This window comes from Anolis sagrei, chromosome Y (genome assembly GCF_037176765.1).
Source record: "Anolis sagrei isolate rAnoSag1 chromosome Y, rAnoSag1.mat, whole genome shotgun sequence".
Classification (NCBI taxonomy): domain Eukaryota; kingdom Metazoa; phylum Chordata; class Lepidosauria; order Squamata; family Dactyloidae; genus Anolis; species Anolis sagrei.
Window position 1 is genome coordinate 36,353,482 of NC_090035.1, and position 20,733 is coordinate 36,374,214.

Consider the following 20,733-nt stretch of genomic DNA (forward strand, 5'->3'; position numbering starts at 1 on the left):
GGGCACACAGAAGACTGGGCGACTTGGAAGGCGCTGAACAGACTGCGCTCTGGCACCACGAGATGCAGAGCCAATCTTAAGAAATGGGGCTACTTGAATCCACGACATGCGAGTGTGGAGGGGAGCGGGCCACTGACCACCTGCTGCAATGCAACCTGAGCCCTGCCACATGCACGATGCGGCAACACCAGAGTCACTCCAAGTGGCAGTTACCAAGTTTGCAAAATTAGTGTGTTTTATTTATCTGTTTGTTTGTTTTGTTCTGTTAGAAATATAATACAATGTTCTGGTTGCGGAAATAAACCTTCAATCTTGCCTTAGTGATCTTGCCGTTGTGAGCGGCTGTTTGGACTGTCTTTTAACGCTGTGTCTCACGTTGCTCATCCTGATTGATTAGGATGCGTGAACTCCTCCCGCCTGCCCCTCCTTCAATTCCCTCTTGCTGTTTGGACTGTTTTTTTTTAACGCTGTTCCGTATTTTCTTTTACTTTGAGTGGCTAAAGGGCGTGAGCTCCTCCCGCCTACTCCGCCTTGGCGCGCGAGCCTAAGCTTTGACATCCCACCTCCGATTGGCTGTTTTCTATCACTCATTTCCTCGCTTTAGGAGAAGAGGAAGATCCCCTGATTGGATGCTAAGGCGGGTGACAGGAAGACGCCGGTGCGCGCGCAGTGAAGGCTCCCCAGACAGGTGGCCAGAGCCGTGAGAGGATAGAAACAAAGAGACGGAAGCTAGCGCAGTTAAGCTTTGCCCCACCAATTGCGCCTGCGCAGTCGAGGCTTCCCAGACCGGTGGGAGGAGCCATGACGGAAGGGTAGATAGAGGCAGGCAGACAGAAAGGGACAGGCGCATGCGCGGTTGAGCATTGTCCCCGTCTTCTGCCTGCGCAGTCGAGGCTTCCGAGTGGGTTGGAGGAGCCAGAAGGAAAGGCTAGACAGAGAAAGACAGAAGGAGGCGGTGTGTGCACTGTCGAGCATTGTCCTCGTCTTGCGCCTGCGCAGTCAGAAGGAGGCGGGCGCATGCGCGGTAGAGCATTGTCTCCGTCTTGCGCCTGCGCAGCGGGTGGGAGGAGCCGCGAGAAAGCTATAGAGCGAGGAATAGAGAGAGGCAGGTACGTGCATCGTCGGAGCTTCTCCCCCTCGCGCCATTTAAGGTGGTTTCCTGTTGGTTGGCAGCTCGACGGCGGTTGCGGTCTAGCGTTATGCGCAGGCGCAGTCGGTCTCCGAAGCTGCTCCGAGGTTCGACTCCGTTGTGAGGAAAGAAAAAAGAGTTTCTTTCCTTCTTCCCTCCTTGGCTGCTGCCGCTTTGTCGCCGTTATGAGCGTGGAGGCGTACGGGCCCAGTTCCCAGACGCTGACGTTCCTGGACACGGAGGAAGCCGAGCTCCTGGGTGCCGACACTCAGGGCTCCGAGTTCGAGTTCACTGACTTCACGTTGCCCAGCCAAGGTCAGCCAAGGAGCGGAGTCTCCGCCTCTTCCTCCTTCGCCGCTCAAAGCCACGCCGGCTCGCCCTCCGCCGCCGCCTCCGGGCCCCTCGACGCCCAGGTGAGTAGGCCTTGGGCCTAGTCCGCGCAGCCCAGCCTGACGTGCCTGAGGCCCAGCACTGGCCCTTTACACTCCTGTTGACAGGCCCGTAGCCAGGATTTCGTTTCGGGGGAGGGGGGGGGGCGAATTTTTTTCAGGGGGGGGTTTTGGGGGGGGGGGCTGAGTCTGAGTGAAAGAGGGTCTACCCTAGCAAACCTTTTGCATCATTACCCCAATACCCCCATGCATATGGGATATATTGAGCATGGTGATCAGATCATGATATGAATAAACATAACAGTTTAAATAATGCACCAGTAAGGCCTTTTCGCGAACCACCACGAGAATTTCGGGGGGGGGGGGGCTGAAGCCCCCCGAGCCCCCCCCCCCCGCCCGCTACATGCCTGCCTGTTGATAGTATTATGTTGATACTATACTATGTGCATGCATAGCAGGCCTGGGCCAAATTAGTCCTCCCTCCAGGTGTTTTGCACTCCAACTCCCACAATTTCTTACAGCCCTAGACAGAGTGGCTTCCAAATTGGCAACAATTAAGTGCCACAATAGACATAAGCATAGAAATACAGTATACATTAAAATCAATTTTAAAAAATCATAAAATCAGAACAACCAATACAATAAATAAGATGTTCCAAAGGCTGGAAAGGGGGAAAAGTTTAACTGAAAGAATTTGAGAGAAAGAATGCGGGAATATATGCTAATGGCCAAATTAACTAATATCAGAAAAAACAAAAGTTATGAGGAATTTTTGGAAAAGTGGAAGTTGGCCATGGCATATCTGAGTATAACATCACTGACACAGAAGAGTACCATTGGGAAATTAGGAAATTAGGATTACTATGAATAAGAATAGATATATTGGCTTAAAGCAGTAGTTCTCAAGCTGTGGGTCCCCAGATGTTTTGGTCTGGAAAACTGGCTGGGATTTCTGGGAATTGTAGGCCAAAACACCTGGGGACCCACAGGTTGAGAATCACGGGCTTAAAGCAGGAATCCTCAAACTTTTTAAACAGAGGGTCAGGCCACGGTCCCTCAAACTGTTGGAGGGCCGGATTATAATGTGAAAAAAAATGAATGAATTCCTATGCACACTGCACATATCTTATCTATAGTGCAAAAAACACTTTAAAACAATACAATAAATGAAGAACACTTTTAACAGATATAAGCTTATTAGTATTTCAATGGGAAGTGTGGGCCTGCTTTTGGCTGAAGGGATAGGATTGTTGTCACCTAACAACCTCTGAGCGTGCTTGCCATACAGTGGTTCTCAACCTTCCTAATGTTGTGACCCCTTAATACAGTTACTTATATTGTGATGACCCCCAACCATAAAATTATTTTTGTTGCTACTTCAGAACTGTAATTCTGCTTCTGTTATGAATTGTAATGTACAATGGCACAAATATCTGATACGCTGACATTCACTGGACCAAATTTGGCACAAATATCTGATACGCCGACATTTGAATGATGGTGGGGTTGGGGGAGGGTTGATTTTGTCATTTAGGAGATGGGATTTATAGTTCACCTACAATCAAAGAGCATTCTGAACTCCACTAATGATGGATTTGAATTAAACTTGGCACACAGAACTCCCACGTCCAACAGAAAATACTGGAAGGTTTTGGTGGGAAGGGTTTGGAGCCTTGTGTCGTCCTGAAGCCAGGAGAAGGTGGGGGTGGTGGCAGGCGACATGGCTTTGCCAAGTCTCCACACCCCGCGGTCTGGATAAATGCCCTCCGGGGGCCAGGTTTGGCCTGCGGACCATAGTTTGAGGACCCCTGACTTAAAGGCTTCATAGTGCTTTGATATAAGAAGTCATGGTGAAGTGTGCACAGGGAAGGTGTGGGGAAGAGGTTTCATATTGTGTGGGATGAAGTGTTGGGAGTATGTATGGTCTGTTATATGTCGTGTTGTTGCTTGTCACCTTGTCATGGTGAGGGGGCTTGCATGTTCCACTGAAACTGCAGGCGCAAGACTGAAGTCATGCACTCCCAGGAGCGGCCACAGGGGAGGTTCCAGACCAAGCATGGTCCGAAGACCCAAAGACCTCAATGGGGGAGCAAGTAGAGGATAACATGGTAAATGTTACAACAGCTGTGAAGGTGGAAGAAGACTGCAGCAGATTGAGAAGCCACAGTCATAGAAATAATAATAATAATAATAATAATAATAATAAACTTTAGTCATACCCCGCCACCATCTCCCCTAGGGGACTCGGGTCAGCTTACATGAGGCCAAGTCAAGCAATACAGCAAAGCAAATATACAACATAAAAATGCAACAATAAAATATAATGAAAATAAAAATACAAAATAATACAAAAAACAATACAAGTAAACATATAAAGCTGTCAGCTCACAGGAGTTGTCCTCAATGAAAACACAGGACTGCGTTCTGGTATCAAAGAGCATCTTTACTACTGATGCATGGACATATGAAAAGCCGAGATTGACCAGCAGCTGCTGGTCTCTCCTTATATACACTCCCCCTCATTTGAAAGTACAATTCCCGCCAAGTGGAAAAGCCCGCCATACAATAAACCGTTGTCTTCCAAGGTTGACAGCTGCAGAGTTCTTATCAAAGTCTTACATCAGGACCCTAGGTTTCCGCGCCAATACTGAGGGCCTGGAAATTGGATCCTTATTTATTTATTTATTTATTTACCATACTTATATTCCGCTGTTCTCAGCCTGAAGGCGACTCACAGCGGTTCACAACAAATACGAACAGCAAAAATTCAGTGCTACAGTATAAAAACAGTTAACAATCTAACACATTACACAATAAACAGTTACTACAATACTCATTCACTGTCGTCTCGTCATCAAAAACATGTTCCAGATTCGTCATCCATTGTTCCATTCCAGTGTTCATTAACCAATCATTGCACTAATTATTTGAACGCCTGCTCAAACAGCCAGGTCTTCACTTTTTTGCGGAATACCATTAGAGATGGTGCTAGTCTAATGTCTGTAGGAAGGGCGTTCCACAGCTGAGGAGCCACCACCGAGAAGGCTCTATCTCTCGTCCCTGCCAGCCATGCTTGAGAAGCAGGCAGGATCAAGAGCAGGGTCTCCCCGGAAGATCTCAAAGTCCTGGTGGGTTCATAGGCAGAGATGTGGTTGGATAGGTAGCTTGGGCCGGAACGTTTAGGGCTTTAAAGGCCAACCCAGCACTTTGAATTGAGCCCGGTAGCAGATCGGTAACCAGTGGAGTTGGCGCAACAGGGGGGTTGTATGCTCCCTGCGCTCCGCTCCTGACATGGTGTCCTCCTCCTCTTCTTCCTGGAATGGAAACATCAATCATGTCTACAATCCTTCTTTATCCAGAGATCCTTGATATTTCTTTAACTAACTACAATGGAACACTGAGTGTATTTTCCCCAAATACTTAGGCAGCCGTAATTTGTATGTGACCTCACTGATTTTTCTGGAGATCCAGAATGGGCCTATATAACGTGGGGATAGTTTTCTTGATGGGAAATCTAATTTAATGTTCTTGGTGCACAGCCAAACCAGCTCGCCCTCTTTCAGCTTCTCCCCTTCCCTCCGTTTTTGGTCAGCGAACAGTTTGTATTTCTTTTGGGCCTCCCGTAATGATTTTATTACTTCGTCCCATCCAGATCTAATCTTACCTGGCCATTCTTCACTACCTAGGATTTCCTCCTTCCCCCACTCTGGCAGCTTCAGCAAAGGGGCCACTTCTTGATCATAAATTATTTTGAATGGGGATTTTCTGGTTGATGAATGAGGGGCCCCATTATTTGCCACCTCTGCAAATGGGAGGAGTTCGGCCCAGTCAGTTTGACGGTAGTTTGAGTATGCCCTCAGGAAGTGTCTCAATGTTTGCTGCGTGCATTCGATCCCCCCCCCCCCCCGTTAGTCATGGGATGAAAAGCTGAGCTTAAGCTTCTTTCTGCTCCCAACAATTGCATGAACCTCCCCCAAAACCTTGCAGTGAATTGAACTACCCTATCGCTAATGACTTGATCTGGACATCCATGTATCAAAGAGAATCTTTACTACTGGATACATGGGCATATGAAAAGCCGAGATTGACCAGCAGCCACTGTTCTCTCCTTATATACACTCCTTTTCATTTGAAAGTACAATTCCCGCCAAGTGGAAAAGCCCACCATACAATAAATCATTGTCATCCAAGGTCGACAGCTGCAGAGTTCTTATCAAAGTCTTATGTCAGGACCTGAGGTTTCAGCGCCAATACTGAGGGCCTGGAAACTGGATCCTGACATAAGGCAATATAAAATCACAATAATTGAATCAAAGCAATTAAAAACTGGGCAGGGACGGTTTTTAAAAGTTTAAAAACACTGGGTGAAAAAGCAAAGTTTTGGTAACCACTTTGTGAGAGCATCCCTATTAAGAGTTTGTCAAAAATATAAAAGACATTTTTATTCTAAAACACCTTATGGGTCTCTCCTATGGAGGCAAATCAGCGAAGACTTTTAGGATGGAGAAAATGGCCAACCTACAAAGATTTGTTAAATAAAGATACAAACAATGTTAAGACTTATGAGGAATTAAAAAATATTGTAATATTACTTGGTTACATTATATGCAAATTAAAGAATATTACAATCAAGATAAAAAAAACTTGGCTTCTCTTGGGAGGAAACAGTGTGGGATAAAATTTTAAAATTAGAAAAGAAAGTAATATAGAATATTTATAACATATTACTTACCTGGATGACTGAAAAAGAACAGGTTAAACACTATATACGATACGTTTTATTGATTGGCCTATTGGCCGTATCAAAACATTTAACACATAACACAATTAACACATAGTCATACATAGTCATACATACAAAATACAACCCTTGGTATAAAAGAAGTTAAAATAAATAAGCTGTTAACAAGATCTCGTTCAGGTCAAATGTCTGCGTCACCTCCACAGTTTACCCCAATTGATTCTAAATGTGCAATTCTCAGCTGTGTTGCTTTGAATAAAAACTATATGATAAAGTGGGCTCAAAATTTAAGAAGACCAATTCAAATGAGAGAGTGGGAACAGATGTGGAACAAAAAATTAATATATATATATGCAATGGATTTAAAAGAAGATTGGATAAAAATGTTCCACAGATGGTATACCACACTGAAACAATTAGCTAAAATGTATAAAACAGTTTCTTATAAGTGTTGGAAATGCTTGGAACAGGTTGGCTCCTTCTACCATATGTGGTGGACTTGTAAAGAAGCAGTAAAGTTTTGGAGGGTAATTCATGAAGAGACACAAAAGATTTTAAAAAGAACATTCATAAGAAAACCGGAGAATTATTTGTTAGGTTTTACAGATTTAGATATACAACTGACGGAACAAGAGGATATTACATATATGACGACTGCAGCTAGAATTGTTTTTACTAGAGAATGGAAGAATGACTCAGTACCACCCGTAAAGGACATGGATGAATGGATTTTTTTGTTTAAGAAAAATACAGGTATATACTAAGAAGAACGAATTGGGATAATCTCCATGAATACCTGGACAATTTGGGAAAATAAGAAACAAGAGAGACAATTTCTTTTTGAATTTCTTTTATATTTTTGAATGATAAGAAGATATGATCCAAGAAGATAGAATGGAAGTCATTTTTGTTTGTGGTTTTTGTGTATTTTTGTAGTTATTTTTCTTCTTTTTTAAGCGGTTATTTGGGATTTTAGCATACTTTTTTGTTTCTTCTTTTTTCTTTTCTTTATTTCTTTACTTTCCTATACTTTATTGTTCTCTTTCGTTGTAATCTATATAAAAAATAATAAAATTATATATTTTTTAAAAAAAAGCAATGTGATGTATCTGGAAGGAGGATCAGATGGGATGAAAAACAATGGGGCTTAATGCACTAGGGAACAGAATAAAGTGCTTGCGAATACATTTGTTGTAGGGTTTGATCAAGGTAAGGGATTAATTATTCATTCATTGAAGGCACACTGGAACAGCCAAGTTTTCAGACTCTTCCTGAATACTGCTAGGGTGAGAGCTTGCCTAATTTCTCTAGGGAGTGAATTCCAGATCTGAGGGGCCACCACAGAGAAGGCCCTTTCCCTCGTCCCCACAACTTGCAATTGAGATGGGGGTGGGAGTGAGAGAAGAGCCTCTCCAGGAGCTCAAAGGGAACCTCACTCTGTGAAGACTGTGTGTTGATCAGCTGTGCACTGACCTCCACACATTAAAAAAAATGTGCACAGGCATCTTCCAAGAAAAAATAAAAGCAAACCAACAAAAGTCCCATGGCGATCAGCACGTGACGACGGGGGCAGGACTGTGATATCCGAAAGCCCCTAGTCACAGACTGGCACATGGGAGGTGGATATGGACTCAGTCATTCTACCTCAATGTCCAAGGCAGTTGAGTACTTTGGCAGCAGTATCCATGACTGAGCAGCCCTTTTTAGGATCCACTCTGCTCACCCCACATGGGGAAGGGGCTACAAATAGTGCCCTAGTCTGCCTCTCTTATCCCTGACTGGACTGCCACATCCAGTGGGGTCGTCACCCTGCGGCCAAAAAAGAAAAATGAACTTTAGAACATGGAGTGTACGTACACGGATGGACAACACTGACAGTGAACGCCCCGAATGCAAAACTGCTATCATTGCAAGGAAACTGTGGCACTTTATAATTGACATAGCAGCAATTAGAGTGCTGCTATGTTGATTAGAGTGCTGCTATGTCGATTAGAGTTTTGCTATGTCGATTAGAGTCCCGGTGAGCCAGAGAGGGACAGCTGAAGGAAGAAAAAGGAGGCTACAACACCTTCTGGAAGGGACTGCTGAAGAAGACCGAAGAATGCACAGAGTTAGCTTTGCTATCAGAAATGATCTGGTGAAGCATATGACAGAAGCACCCACTGGCATCAACCGATGATTCTCAACCCTCCAAATTGAACTTGCCAAAAATCAACAGGGAACCATCATAAGCGTCTTTGCACTAACACTAGATGCTGATGAAGACATCAAGGAAATAAATTACTGTTGACTGGACACCGTCTTAACGTAGATACCTAAGGAGGACAAAATCATACTCCTGGGGAACTTTAATGCAAGAATCGGATGAGATTTTGACCCGTGGCCAGGGACCATAAGTTGGAAACAGCAACTCAAATGGCATCCTAATACTCACCAAATGTGCGGAACACAACCTTGTCATCACCAACATGCTCTTCCGCCAGAAAAACAAACTCAAGACATCATGGAAGCATCCCCGGTTAAAGCACTGGCACCTCTTAGACTACATAATCACATGTGCCAGAGACTGCCGTGATGTGCTTCTCAGAAGAGCCAATTGCACTACATTGGAAAGAACACTACCAAAGCCTCCTGAAACGCAGCTCTAATGTGGCTGAAGAGGTTTTCTCACAAATTCTGCAACAACAAACCAGGGATGAGCTTGCAGCACTGCCTAGTTTGGAAGAAGTCAGCAATGCCACCATCCAACAAAAAAACAACAAAGCCAGCGGACCTGATGGGATCCCTGCTGAAATTTTTAATGAGGGAGGACCCGAGCAGACACAACAAGTCCACCAGCTCATAGAAAAAGTGTGAGTGACTGTTAAAATCCCAGCAGATTTCAAGGATGCCACCATTATCACTCTTTTCAAAAAATGGGAAAGAACAGACTGCGGAAACTATCGAGGTATCTTCCTTCTATCCTCTGCTGGGAAAATCCTCACAAGAATCCTTGCAAACCGCCTTCTACCCCTCTCAGAAGATACCCTCCCAGAATCCTGCATGAGAACGCCAAGAAAAAGGCAGGAAACAAAATCAACTTCTGTACATGGCATTCATTGACCTTGCAATTGACACTGTGAATCCCAGTGCTCTCTGAACCATCCTCCAAAAAATCAGGTGCCTTAACAAATTTTTGAACATCCTGCTAGCAACAGTCTTGGACAGCAATGGCTCTCAAAGTGACACTGTGAGGAAGCCCAGTAATTATAATTATCAACTTAGGAGCTAGTTTACAAAAGGACTACTAATTAAAAAGGGTTTACTTATTTGATAGCATAGCGTTTAATGTCCCTGATCCTTGTGCAGGCTGTTTGTCTTAGAAGAAACTGTATTAGGCAAGGCTTGAGGAAAATAACAAATTTATTTAACAGGAATATAACAGATTCAATTGTTACTTCTCTAGAGGCACAAATTTAGTTGGTTACATTGACAAGGTTTCTTGAATAACTTTAGGTACTAAACAGACTTCAAAAGGTTCCTTTAGGACAGTGGTTGTCAACCTGGGGGTCGGGAGCCCTGCGTGGGTCGCCAGGGAATGTCAGAGGGGTCGCCAAAGACCATCAGAAAATATAGTATTTTCTGTTCGTCATGGGGTTTCTGTGTGGGAATGTTGGTCCAATTTAACTATTGGTGGAATTCAGAATGCTCTTTGAGTGTAGGTGAACTATAAATCCCAGCAACTACAACTCACAAATGTCAAGGTCTATTTTCCCCAAACAAAACCAGTGTTCACATTTGGGCATATTGAGTATTCATGTCAAGTTTGGTCCAGATCCATCATTGCTTGAGTCCACAGTGCTCTCTGGATGGAGGGGAACTACAACCCCAAACTCAAGGTCAATGCCCACCAAATCCTTCCCATGTTTTCTGTTGGCCATGGTAGTTTTGTGTGCCAAGTTTGGTTCAAGTCTGTCATTGCTGGAATTCAGTCTGCTCTTTGATTGTAGGCGAATTCTAAATTCCAGCAACTACAACTCCCAAATGACAAAATCAATCACCCCCTCCCCCCAACCCCACCACTATTCAAATTTGGGCATTTGTGCCAAATTTGGTCCTGTGAATGGAAATACATCCTGCTTATCATATAATTGCATTACAATTAATAACAGGAGCAAAATTACAGTTATGAAGTAGCAAAATAATGTTATGGTTGGGGGTCACCACAACATGAGGAAATGTATTAAGGGGTCACAGCATTAGGAAGGTTGAGAAACACTGCTTTGGAAGATGTTTCTTTCTTTAACAAGCGTTCTTTTACTACAAATAAGCCACCTGACTTATTTAACTATATTGGCTCCAAGCCAAATCTTGATTCTTATTTAAAGAATCAGTCCTCCCTGTGTTCTATCACCACAGGATTCCTGTTGGATTTCCACTTCCACACAGGACCAACTACCTCTGTAATTATACTAATTACAGATCAATTCCTGGATCCTCTCACTGGAGAATCCTTTCCTGTGACTCTTTTGATCACAGACTGCCACTTTCAAACAGCTGCGCTGTGTAATGGCAGTTGGCTCTGCCCCCGTTTCTATGGCTACTCAGCTTAAGGCAAGCCAAACTAGCCACCATCTAACAAAATATAATTCTACACACTTACCATTATTACTTTTTGTCTAAACAACACACAACTATAGAAATAACAATGCACATCATCACAGAAACATTTAAGGTGGAATCAGGTGTCAGTTTTTGATGTGTTATTGCTCCAACCTTATTTTCCATCTTCATTGCTATGATACTTCATCTTGTTGATGGGAAGCTTCCCACTAGAGTGGAAATAATCTGTCGGACATATGGCAAGGTATTTAACCCTAGCAGACTGAAAGCCAAAACCAGGGTAACAATAATATAAAGCTCCACAGTCAACTAGTAACCATCACCAGTACACCGAACTTGGAAGACAATCTTACGGGGACAATGAGGGATCACCTAAGTAAGTAAGTGATATGTCGTATTGTTGCTTGAATGTTATGGTGAACTTTTATATTAATAAAAAAACAACATCACAAAAAAATTAAATAAATTGTTAAAAGTTGAAAGACCCAAAATTGTAGCCCAGGAGCCATTCCAATCATATTCCAGTGATTTCATAGTTGCCTATTACACTGTGCTACTCTCCAAATACTTGGACCCACAGCCAGGTTTTAACTTTCTTTCTAAAGTCCACAAGGAAGGTGTGAGAAGCTTTTTTGGCAGGTTTTAAACGGAGGCTGGATGGCCATCTGTCAGGGGTGATTTGAATGCAATATTCCTGCTTCTTGGCAGGGGGTTGGACTGGATGGCCCATGAGTTCTTTTCTAACTCTTTGATTCTATGAGGAAGCGTAAAATTACTACCAGCAATTTGTAAACATTTGTAAAGGAGCTACCACTTTGTGAGGGTTTATTTAATTAATAGCTAATCATATTGATTTGGTTTTTCTTATGTGTAGCGTGACTTAACTTGGAAAGGAAATGTAACAGGGGCAAAGCTTTAGGAAAAACAGTAACAAGTTTATTGAAATGTAGAAGGAACGTGATTGTGATGATGTGTACATTTTTATTCCTATAATTATGTATTGGTTTAGATAAGGGTCAGTAATGGTAAGTTACTAACCCTAACTAATCTATAATGTAGATTGCATTATATTGGGGGATGGTAACTGGCTTTGCTTGCTTTGAGCTGAGTTGCCATGGAGATGGGGGCGGAGCCAACTGCCACTTGGTAGAGCAGCCATTTTAACTGTCAGTCTGTGGCCGGTGAACTACAGAGGTGGTTGATCTTGTGGTGTGTGGAAAACCAGCAGGAATCCTGTAGTTAGAGAACTACAGGGGAAGACTGATTCTTTGATATTAAGAATCAGGGTTTGGCATTGAGCCAATATAGTTAGATAAGTCAGGTGACTTATTTATATTAAAAGAACCATCATAAAACAAAGATAAGCGTGTGCCTGAACTAATCTCTAAAAGAAAGAAACATATTTTTAAAGAAACTGTTTGAAACCTGTTTAGTGGAAGGAAGAGCCCTTTCCAGAGTTATTCAAGAAATGTTATAAATGTAACCTATGAAGATTAGTGCCACTCAGAGTTAAGTAACATTGAATCCATCATACTTCTACATTCCAATAAACTTGTCACTATTTTTTCTAAAGCCTTGCCTCTGATACAATTTCTTTCCAAGTCAAGTCACCCTGCATATAAGAAAGAATAAAGCAATATTATTAGTCATAAGCTACGCTATCAACTTAATAAACCCCCATTAAGAGGTGGCCCGTTTACAAACGGTTCCTAATTGGTGGCAGTAAAAATTACGCTTCCTCACAAGTGGTGGCAGATGACAGGATACGTTTAACATAACTGATTTAGTGCCTAAGATCGCCTAAAAAAAATCCTGAGGTAAAAGTTGGAGCCAAAGATGGCCACTAAAAAGCAAAGCAAAGTAACAAAGGATGTTGAAGTTTATCAAGAGGAAGGATGCTCAGACTCAGATCAAACTCCCATGTCTGAAATACAACTCAAATACCAACTTGAGTTAAGGAAATTAGAAATGGAGAACCAGAGAAGACAGGCTGAAATGGAGGCACAGGAAAGAATGAGACAAGTAGAGTTGGAGGCCCAGGATAAAGCCAGGCAGGCTGAATTAAGAAAAATGGAATTGGAAATAGAAAAACAACATTTAACTCTCCCTCAGGAACAAGAAAATGTACAGGAGAGACAAGAAGAGATCCCTATGGATCATATTTTGAGGAAATTCCCAAAATATAATAAAGTAGACTATGTGGAGAAGTTTCTAATCTCTTTTGAAAGAAGCTGCAAGGACTTTAATGTTGCTGAAAAGAAATGGATGGTGTATTTGGGGCCACAGATTTGTGGAAAACTCCTGGAGATTTACAGTGACATGGCTGAAACAGAACACAGAGCTTACTCAAAATTTAAACAACAGGTCCAACAGAAATTACAGCTGACTCCTGAATTCTGTAGAACAAAGTTCAGGACGCTTAAAAAAAGAAGAATGAAAGCTTTTCACAATTGGCCTAGAAGCAGGCACAATATTTTGAAAGCTGGATTAGAGGCGCTGAGGTAAATGACTTCCAGCAACTTAAAAACTTAATTGAAATGGACAGTTTTTCCAACAAGTTCCCGCTGAATATAATTGGCTTGTAAAAGATAGGAATCCCGAAACTTCAAAACAAGCAGCTCTCATGGTAGACCAGTTAATTACTTTGAGGGAAGGATTTAAGAAAAAAGATGGATTTAAGAAAGAAGGAAGGCAATTCAAACCGCCATTTAAAATCCCCCCCCACAGTCAAACAGGGAGAGGTTCAGCAGTAGATGGCAGGCGCCATGCAGCCTAACAGTACTGAGGGGAATAAAAGCTGTTTCCATTGTGGGAAATTGGGACATTTCAAATCTCAGTGTAATCTCCTGAGGAAGGAGAAATCCTCTTTCTTTATTAAAAAAGGAAAACCCTGAAAAGGAGATAGAGCCCAGTGCTATGAAGGATTACACTGAGGTGAGTCTAAAGGGAGAAAAGCCTGAAAAGCAGTGTTTGTTTGTGGTTTTGAACACAGTCCCAAATGATTATTTAGAACCCATTAAGCTAGATGGGAACCTTTTACAAGGATGGAGTAACATGGGTTCTGAAGTATGTGTTATCTGTCCAGAGATGGTACCTGAGAAGTATCAAAATCCTACTTTACAAATTAGTTTAAAAGGCTTAGGGCCAGCGATTACATCAAATGTGGTCTCTTTGCCTGTAGGATATGGCAAATGGACAGGGATATGGGATTTTGCCATAAGTTCGGAAATACCTTACACATACCTGATTGGGAATGACCTGGCCAGAAAGATTAAGAAAATACAAGAGTTACCTAAAGAAGAAGAAGACTTAATTGTAGAACTGACTGGATAACAAAACATTATTTGTTTACCCATCTGCCAGACTCTGGAAGGGGAACCTGAGACCAGCTCTGTAGGAACTGACCACGGTATCCTTCTGGGACGCCTCACGGGGATGGGTCTTGGAGGTACTGTTTTGCAGTGGCTCCGGTCATTCCTGGAGGGTCGATCTCAGAAGGTGTTGTTGGGGGACACCTGTTCAACCCCACAACCATTGTCTTGTGGGGTTCCTCAGGGCTCAATATTGTCTCCCATGTTGTTTAACATCTACATGAAGCCGCTGGGGGAGATCATCCGGAGTCTCGGGGTACGGTGTCATCTGTACGCGGATGATGTCCAACTCTGTCACTCCTTTCCACCTGCTACTAAGGAGGCTGTCCAGGTCCTGAACCGGTGCCTGGCCGCTGTGACGGTCTGGATGAGGGCGAACAAATTGAAATTGAATCCAGACAAGACAGAGGTACTCCTGGTCAGTCGCAAGGCCGAACAGGGCATAGGGTTACAGCCTGTGTTGGATGGGGCCACACTCCCCCTGAAGACGCAGGTTCGCAGCTTGGGAGTGATCCTGGACTCATCGCTGAGCCTGGAACCCCAGGTTTCGGCGGTGACCAGGGGAGCATTTGCACAGCTAAAGCTTGTGCGCCAGCTGCGCCCATACCTTGGGAAGTCTGACTTGGCCACGGTAGTCCACGCTCTGGTTACATCCCGTTTAGACTACTGCAACGCTCTCTACGTGGGGTTGCCTTTGAAGACAGCTCGGAAGCTCCAACTAGTCCAACGCTCGGCAGCCATGATTTTAACAGGAGCGGAGCGCAGGGAGCATACAACCCCCCTGTTGCGCCAACTCCACTGGCTACTGATCTGCTACCGGGCTGAATTCAAAGTGCTGGCGTTGGCCTTTAAAGCCCTAAACGGTTCCGGCCCAAGCTACCTATCTGACTGCATCTCTGCCTATGAACCCACCAGGAGTTTGAGATCTTCCGGGGAGACCCTGCTCTCGATCCCGCCTGCTTCTCAAGCTCGGCTGGCGGGGACGAGAGATAGGGCCTTTTCTGTGGTGGCCCCCCGGCTTTGGAACACCCTCCCCATAGAGGTACGATCAGCCCCTTCGCTGATGGTGTTTCGGAAAAGATTGAAGACATGGATGTTTAAACAAGCATTCGGTTAATCCGTTGTAACGAATTGTGATGACTAAGGATTGGTTATACACGGACGATGAATTTTGGATTACGATTCCAGTTATGAGATGCATAGGATTGTTATTGGTGGCCCAATAATTTGTACTGTATATGTGTTTTATGCTTTTAACTGAATATTGTTTTTAAATGTTGTAAACCACAATGAGTCGCCGATTTAGGCTGAGATATTAGCGGTATACAAGTGCATTAATAAATAAATAAATAAATAAAAGGGGAAAATGAAATTTCTAAAGAACAAAGGGCTGACAACACACTCCAGACCTTGTTTGATATAGCTCAAACTGAGTTATCCCCAGAGAAAAAACACAAATCCACTAGAAGTTGTGGTACATAAATTGCCATCACTGTTCGATATGTCCTCAATTCATTCAGACAAAGACATTTCAGAATCCTGACACTAAAGCTACTTATCCGATACAACATTTTGCTACTTGTACCACCAAGGGAGTGGTCTACATTGTTTTTTGCCCATGCTCTCTTATGTATATAGGCCAAACAAGTAACAGATTAAACAACGATTAAACAACAATCATTGAGCATAAGAGCAAAATTAGAAATCGCTCAGTGGATTCCACTTTATATAAACATTTTGTGGATCTAAATCATCATGCAGAGTCACTCCGGGTACTTGTTTTAGAGGTAGTCACACCCCCCTCCAATTTAGATTTTGGCATTAAATTACTACAGTGTGAAGCCTTCTGGATCTTCACCCTGAAAACTACACATCCCAAAGGTCTGAATGACACCATTTCGTATCAGTGTTTCTTATAAATCAGAGTACATAGCTCTTTAACATTTTCTTGGCTTGATCTACCTGGTTTGAGCCCCTTTAACTGTGTAAGGCCCGTCGCAAACTAGGTTTCTGCTGGAGAAATCCTTGCTAGCAAGTCCCTGACGTCATGAGCCTGCGCCTCTCTCCCCGCCCCTTTCTCCGGCCCTTTCTCTTTGCGAGCGTGGTTTTTCCTTTGCTAGGGCAGCATTGCCCACATTTTCTCTCAGTTGAATTCTGCCAACTGAGAGAAAATGCGGGCAATGCTGCCCTAGCAAAGGAAAAACCACACTCGCATGGAGAAAGGGGCAGAGAAAGGGGCGGGGAGAGAGGCGGAGTCTCGTGACGTCAGGGACATGCTAGCAAGGTTTTCTCTCGCAGGAACAGAGTTTGCGACGGCTCTTACTTTATAAACTAGTCTCTACCTGATGGCCTATGTGCTTGCTAGAGAATCAAACTGCTGCAGAGCACGGCTTCTGAGAACTTGTAAGTAACCTATGCCTGTTTATTTGTCCTTTGTTGTTATGCATACCTTAAATGTGAGTAATACATACAAATGTTTATCCCCTTTTGAGACATACTCTAGCCACCTTTGTATTTTCCCTATAGATCCACTGTCCCATTGTATAAAACACCCGAGGAGGGATTACTGTTGTGAAGATCTTGATGTCTCATATATCCACCTGAGGAAGACTCTAGTCGAAACCGGTCGTGGATGTGGCTATCTGTATATAAAGAACCGTAAATTTTCTAAAGCAAGGGATCCTATGCCCTGAAGAGAAGTTGGTTTTACACCAAGAAAGACTCTTTACATTACGCTTACTCTAAAGCAAGGGATCTTATGCCCTGAAGACAAGTTGTCTTCACACCAAAAGACTCCTTATGTTATGCATGTGTAATCTTTGTAAACAACTGGTTGTTGTTCATTATACATTGTGTTACGCCTATACCATATAAATTTGTTGTTTGTTGAATATTGTAATATACAAACTGTTAGGCAATATTGACCTTTGTCATTTATGTACCACAACTTCTAGTGGATTTGTTTTTTTGTATTGGTGGGAATCCATTGTCTTCTTGTGTTATCCCCAGAGAAGCCAAGCAGATTTATAATCAAAGATGAAGTTTTGTATAGAGAGATTTTAAACCACAAGTCTCCAGTTCTAGCTACTTCTTACATCCAGATTGTGGTACTTCAGAAATATCCTGGGCACCTTATGCAAGTGGCGCATGCTAGCCCACAAGGATGTCACTTGGGGATTAGGCACACAACCCAGCGCTTTACAAAAAAACTTCTTTTGGCTCAGCATGTACCAGCAAATCAAGGAATTTTGCAAGTCTTGTGACACTTGCCAAAGGAACAGTTCTGGCCAAAACAAAACAAAGGCTCCCTTGATTCCTATGCCAATTATCAGCGAGCCCTTCTTCAGAGTAGGCATTGACATTGTCGGCCCTTTACCAAAGCCGAGTTGGTGAGGCTGCAAATATATCCTATCGATGATTGACCACCCTACTCGTTATCCTGAAGCTGTGGCATTGTCCAATATAAAAACAACTACAGTAGCAAATGTTTTACTATCCATATGGGGAAGAACAGGATATCCAAAAGAACTGATATTTGATTTAGGAACCCAGTTCACATCGAGGCTGATGGAGAAGTTATTAGAGCTGTGCGGCTTCAAACATCTAACATCTACAGCGTACCATGCACAAACCAATGGGCTTGTGGAAAATCTTAACAAGACCTTGGTGAAAATGATTAAAGCTTACAGTCAGCAACATCCAAATGACTGGGATGTGAAACTGCAGCAGCTTTTTGCCTACAGAGAGGTTCCTCAAGAAAGTACGGGATACAGCCTGTTAGAGCTACTATATGGCAGACGTGTGTGAGGTCCACTTGACCTTGTGAGAGAGTTTTGGGAGTCGTATCCAGAGCGGGAGCCTATTCCAGTAACCAGATACCTCCAAGATCTTCAGTCAACATTGGAGATGGCATAGAACATCACCAGGGACAACATTGCAACAGCCCAGCAGAAGCAGAAGTTGAGATATGACCTATCATGGTGCAGAAGTTTCAACATAGGAGATGAGGTCCTTTATCTCACTCCAACGAAGTCCAACAAGCTTCAATTAGACTGGACTGGCCCATGGAAGGTGACAAAGAAGCACAGTAGTGTCAACTACATGATCTTTTATGAACAGACTAATATTGAAAAACTGGTGCATGTTAATATGTTGGAGCCATATGTAAATAGGACTGCTAATGTATACATGGCTGTAACCGGGGAAGAGACAGGGGCGTTTTCCTTCTGGGGGGGAAACAGGAAGGCTTATAGTAGTATTGATCAGGTAAAAATTAATGAGGAGTTATCCCAGAAACAGCAAACCCAAATTAGAGAGTTACTCAACAAATACAATAAAATTTTCTCAGACCTTCCAGGAAGAGTAAAAGGAATTCACCATCGAATACTCAAAGGTGACACCTCCCCCCCCCCCCCCCCATAGCATCATCATATAGAGTCACAGGGAAGCTATCCAAGTGCACTGAATGGGAGATAACGGAAATGCTGGAAATTGTATTATCATTCCATCCAATAGGTCATGGGCATCACCTATTGTACTAGTACAGAAACCGGATAACACCATACGGTTCTGTGTAGATTATAGGCTCTTAAACAAAGTCGCACAGCCAGATCACTACCCCATGCCCCGTTTAAATGATTTATTAGAGAGGATGGTGAGAGCTAATTATATTAATAGTTTAGATTTGACGAAAGGGTTTTGGCAAGTGCCTATGGCTCCCCAGGACCAAGAAAAGACTGCATTCAGAACCCATGAAGGGTTGTACGAGTTTACTACCTTACCATTTGGTTTAAGAAATAGTCCAGTTTCAGTAACTTGTCAGTCTGTTTCAGTCTGTTTCAATAACTTGTAATGTTGATAAAAGAACCGTGGATTCATAAACATGGCTGTACTTTTTAGTCTTTGAGAAACAATTAGAATAGAATCATAGAATCATAGAATCAAAGAGTTGGAAGAGACCTCATGGGCCATCCAGTCCAACCCCCTGCCAAGAAGCAGGAATATTGCATTCAAATCACCCCTGACAAATGGCCATCCAGCCTCTGCTTAAAAGCTTCCAAAGAAGGAGCCTCCACCACACTCCGGGGCAGAGAGTTCCACTGCTGAACGGCTCTCACAGTCAGGAAGTTCTTCCTAATGTTCAGATGGAATCTCCTCTCTTGTAGTTTGAAGCCATTGTTCCGCGTCCTAGTCTCCAAGGAAGCAGAAAACAAGCTTGCTCCCTCCTCCCTGTGGCTTCCTCTCACATATTTATACATGGCTATCATATCTCCTCTCAGCCTTCTCTTCTTCAGGCTAAACATGCCCAGTTCCCTAAGCCGCTCCTCATAGGGCTTGTTCTCCAGACCCTTGATCATTTTAGTCGCCCTCCTCTGGACACTTTCCAGCTTGTCAATATCTCTTTTGAATTGTGGTGCCCAGAATTGGACACAATATTCCAGATGTGGTCTAACCAAAGCAGAATAGAGGGGTAGCATTACTTCCTTAGATCTAGACACTATGCTCCTATTGATGCAGGCCAAAATCCCATTGGCTTTTTTTGCCGCCACATCACATTGTTGGCTCATGTTTAACTTGTTGTCCACGAGGACTCCAAGATCTTTTTCACACGTACTGCTCTCGAGCCAGGTGTCCCCCATTCTGTATCTTTGCATTTCATTTTTTCTGCCAAAGTGGAGTATCTTGCATTTGTCACTGTTGAACTTCATTTTGTTAGTTTTGGCCCATCTCTCTAATCTGTCAAGATCGTTTTGAATTCTGCTCCTGTCCTCTGGACTATTGGCTATCCCTCCCAATTTGGTGTCGTCTGCAAACTTGATGATCATGCCTTCTAGCCCTTCATCTAAGTCATTAATAAAGATGTTGAACAGGACCGGGCCCAGGACGGAACCCTGCGGCACTCCACTTGTCACTTCTTTCCAAGATGAAGAGGAAGCATTAGTGAGCACTCTCTGTGTTCGTCCACTTAACCAATTACAGATCCACCTCACCGTAGTTTTGCCTAGCCCACATTGGACTAGTTTCCTTGCCAGAAGGTCATGGGGGACCTTGTCGAAGGCCTTACTGAAATCCAGGTACGCTACATCCACGGCATTCCCCGCATCTACCCAGCTTGTAACTCTATCGAAGAAAGAGATCAGATTAGTCTGGCATGACTTGTTTTTGATAAATCCATGTTGACTATTAGCGATGACTGCATTTGTTTCTAAGTGTTTGCAGACCGCTTCCTTAACAATCTTTTCCAAAATCTTGCCCGGTATCGACGTGAGGCTGACCGGACGGTAGTTGTTTGGGTCATCCTTTTTTCCCTTCTTGAAGATTGGGACCACATTGGCCCTCCTCCAATCTGCTGGAACTTCTCCCGTTCTCCAAGAACTCTCAAAGATGGTTGCCAATGGTTCCGAAATGACTTCCGCTAGTTCCTTCAATACTCTGGGGTGTAGTTGATCTGGCCCTGGGGACTTGAACTCATTAAGAGCGGCCAGGTATTCCTGGACGACT

General features: G+C 43.4%; 1 protein-coding gene and 1 long non-coding RNA gene across 10 annotated transcripts in view; both read left to right on the forward strand.

Annotated features, from left to right (window-relative positions):
* The first annotated feature begins 730 nt into the window (after positions 1–730).
* The window catches only part of LOC137095328 (regulator of nonsense transcripts 1-like), a 479,058-nt gene continuing 459,055 nt past the window's right edge, over positions 731–20,733 (forward strand). For 6 of the 9 annotated variants that reach the window (XM_067461830.1, XM_067461831.1, XM_067461832.1 and 3 more), the window contains exon 1: positions 734–1,542. In XM_067461830.1, the coding sequence (XP_067317931.1) occupies positions 1,018–1,542 (525 nt within the window). In that variant the 5' untranslated portion in view covers positions 734–1,017. Of the gene's footprint in view, positions 1,543–20,733 lie in introns of all 9 variants that reach the window. The other 3 variants (XR_010908826.1, XM_067461836.1, XM_067461837.1) reach the window with 2 other exon arrangements.
* Positions 16,589–19,113, forward strand: LOC137095329 (uncharacterized). The gene is made up of 2 exons (XR_010908827.1): positions 16,589–16,635; positions 16,759–19,113. It is a non-coding gene; the product is annotated as an uncharacterized lncRNA (long non-coding RNA).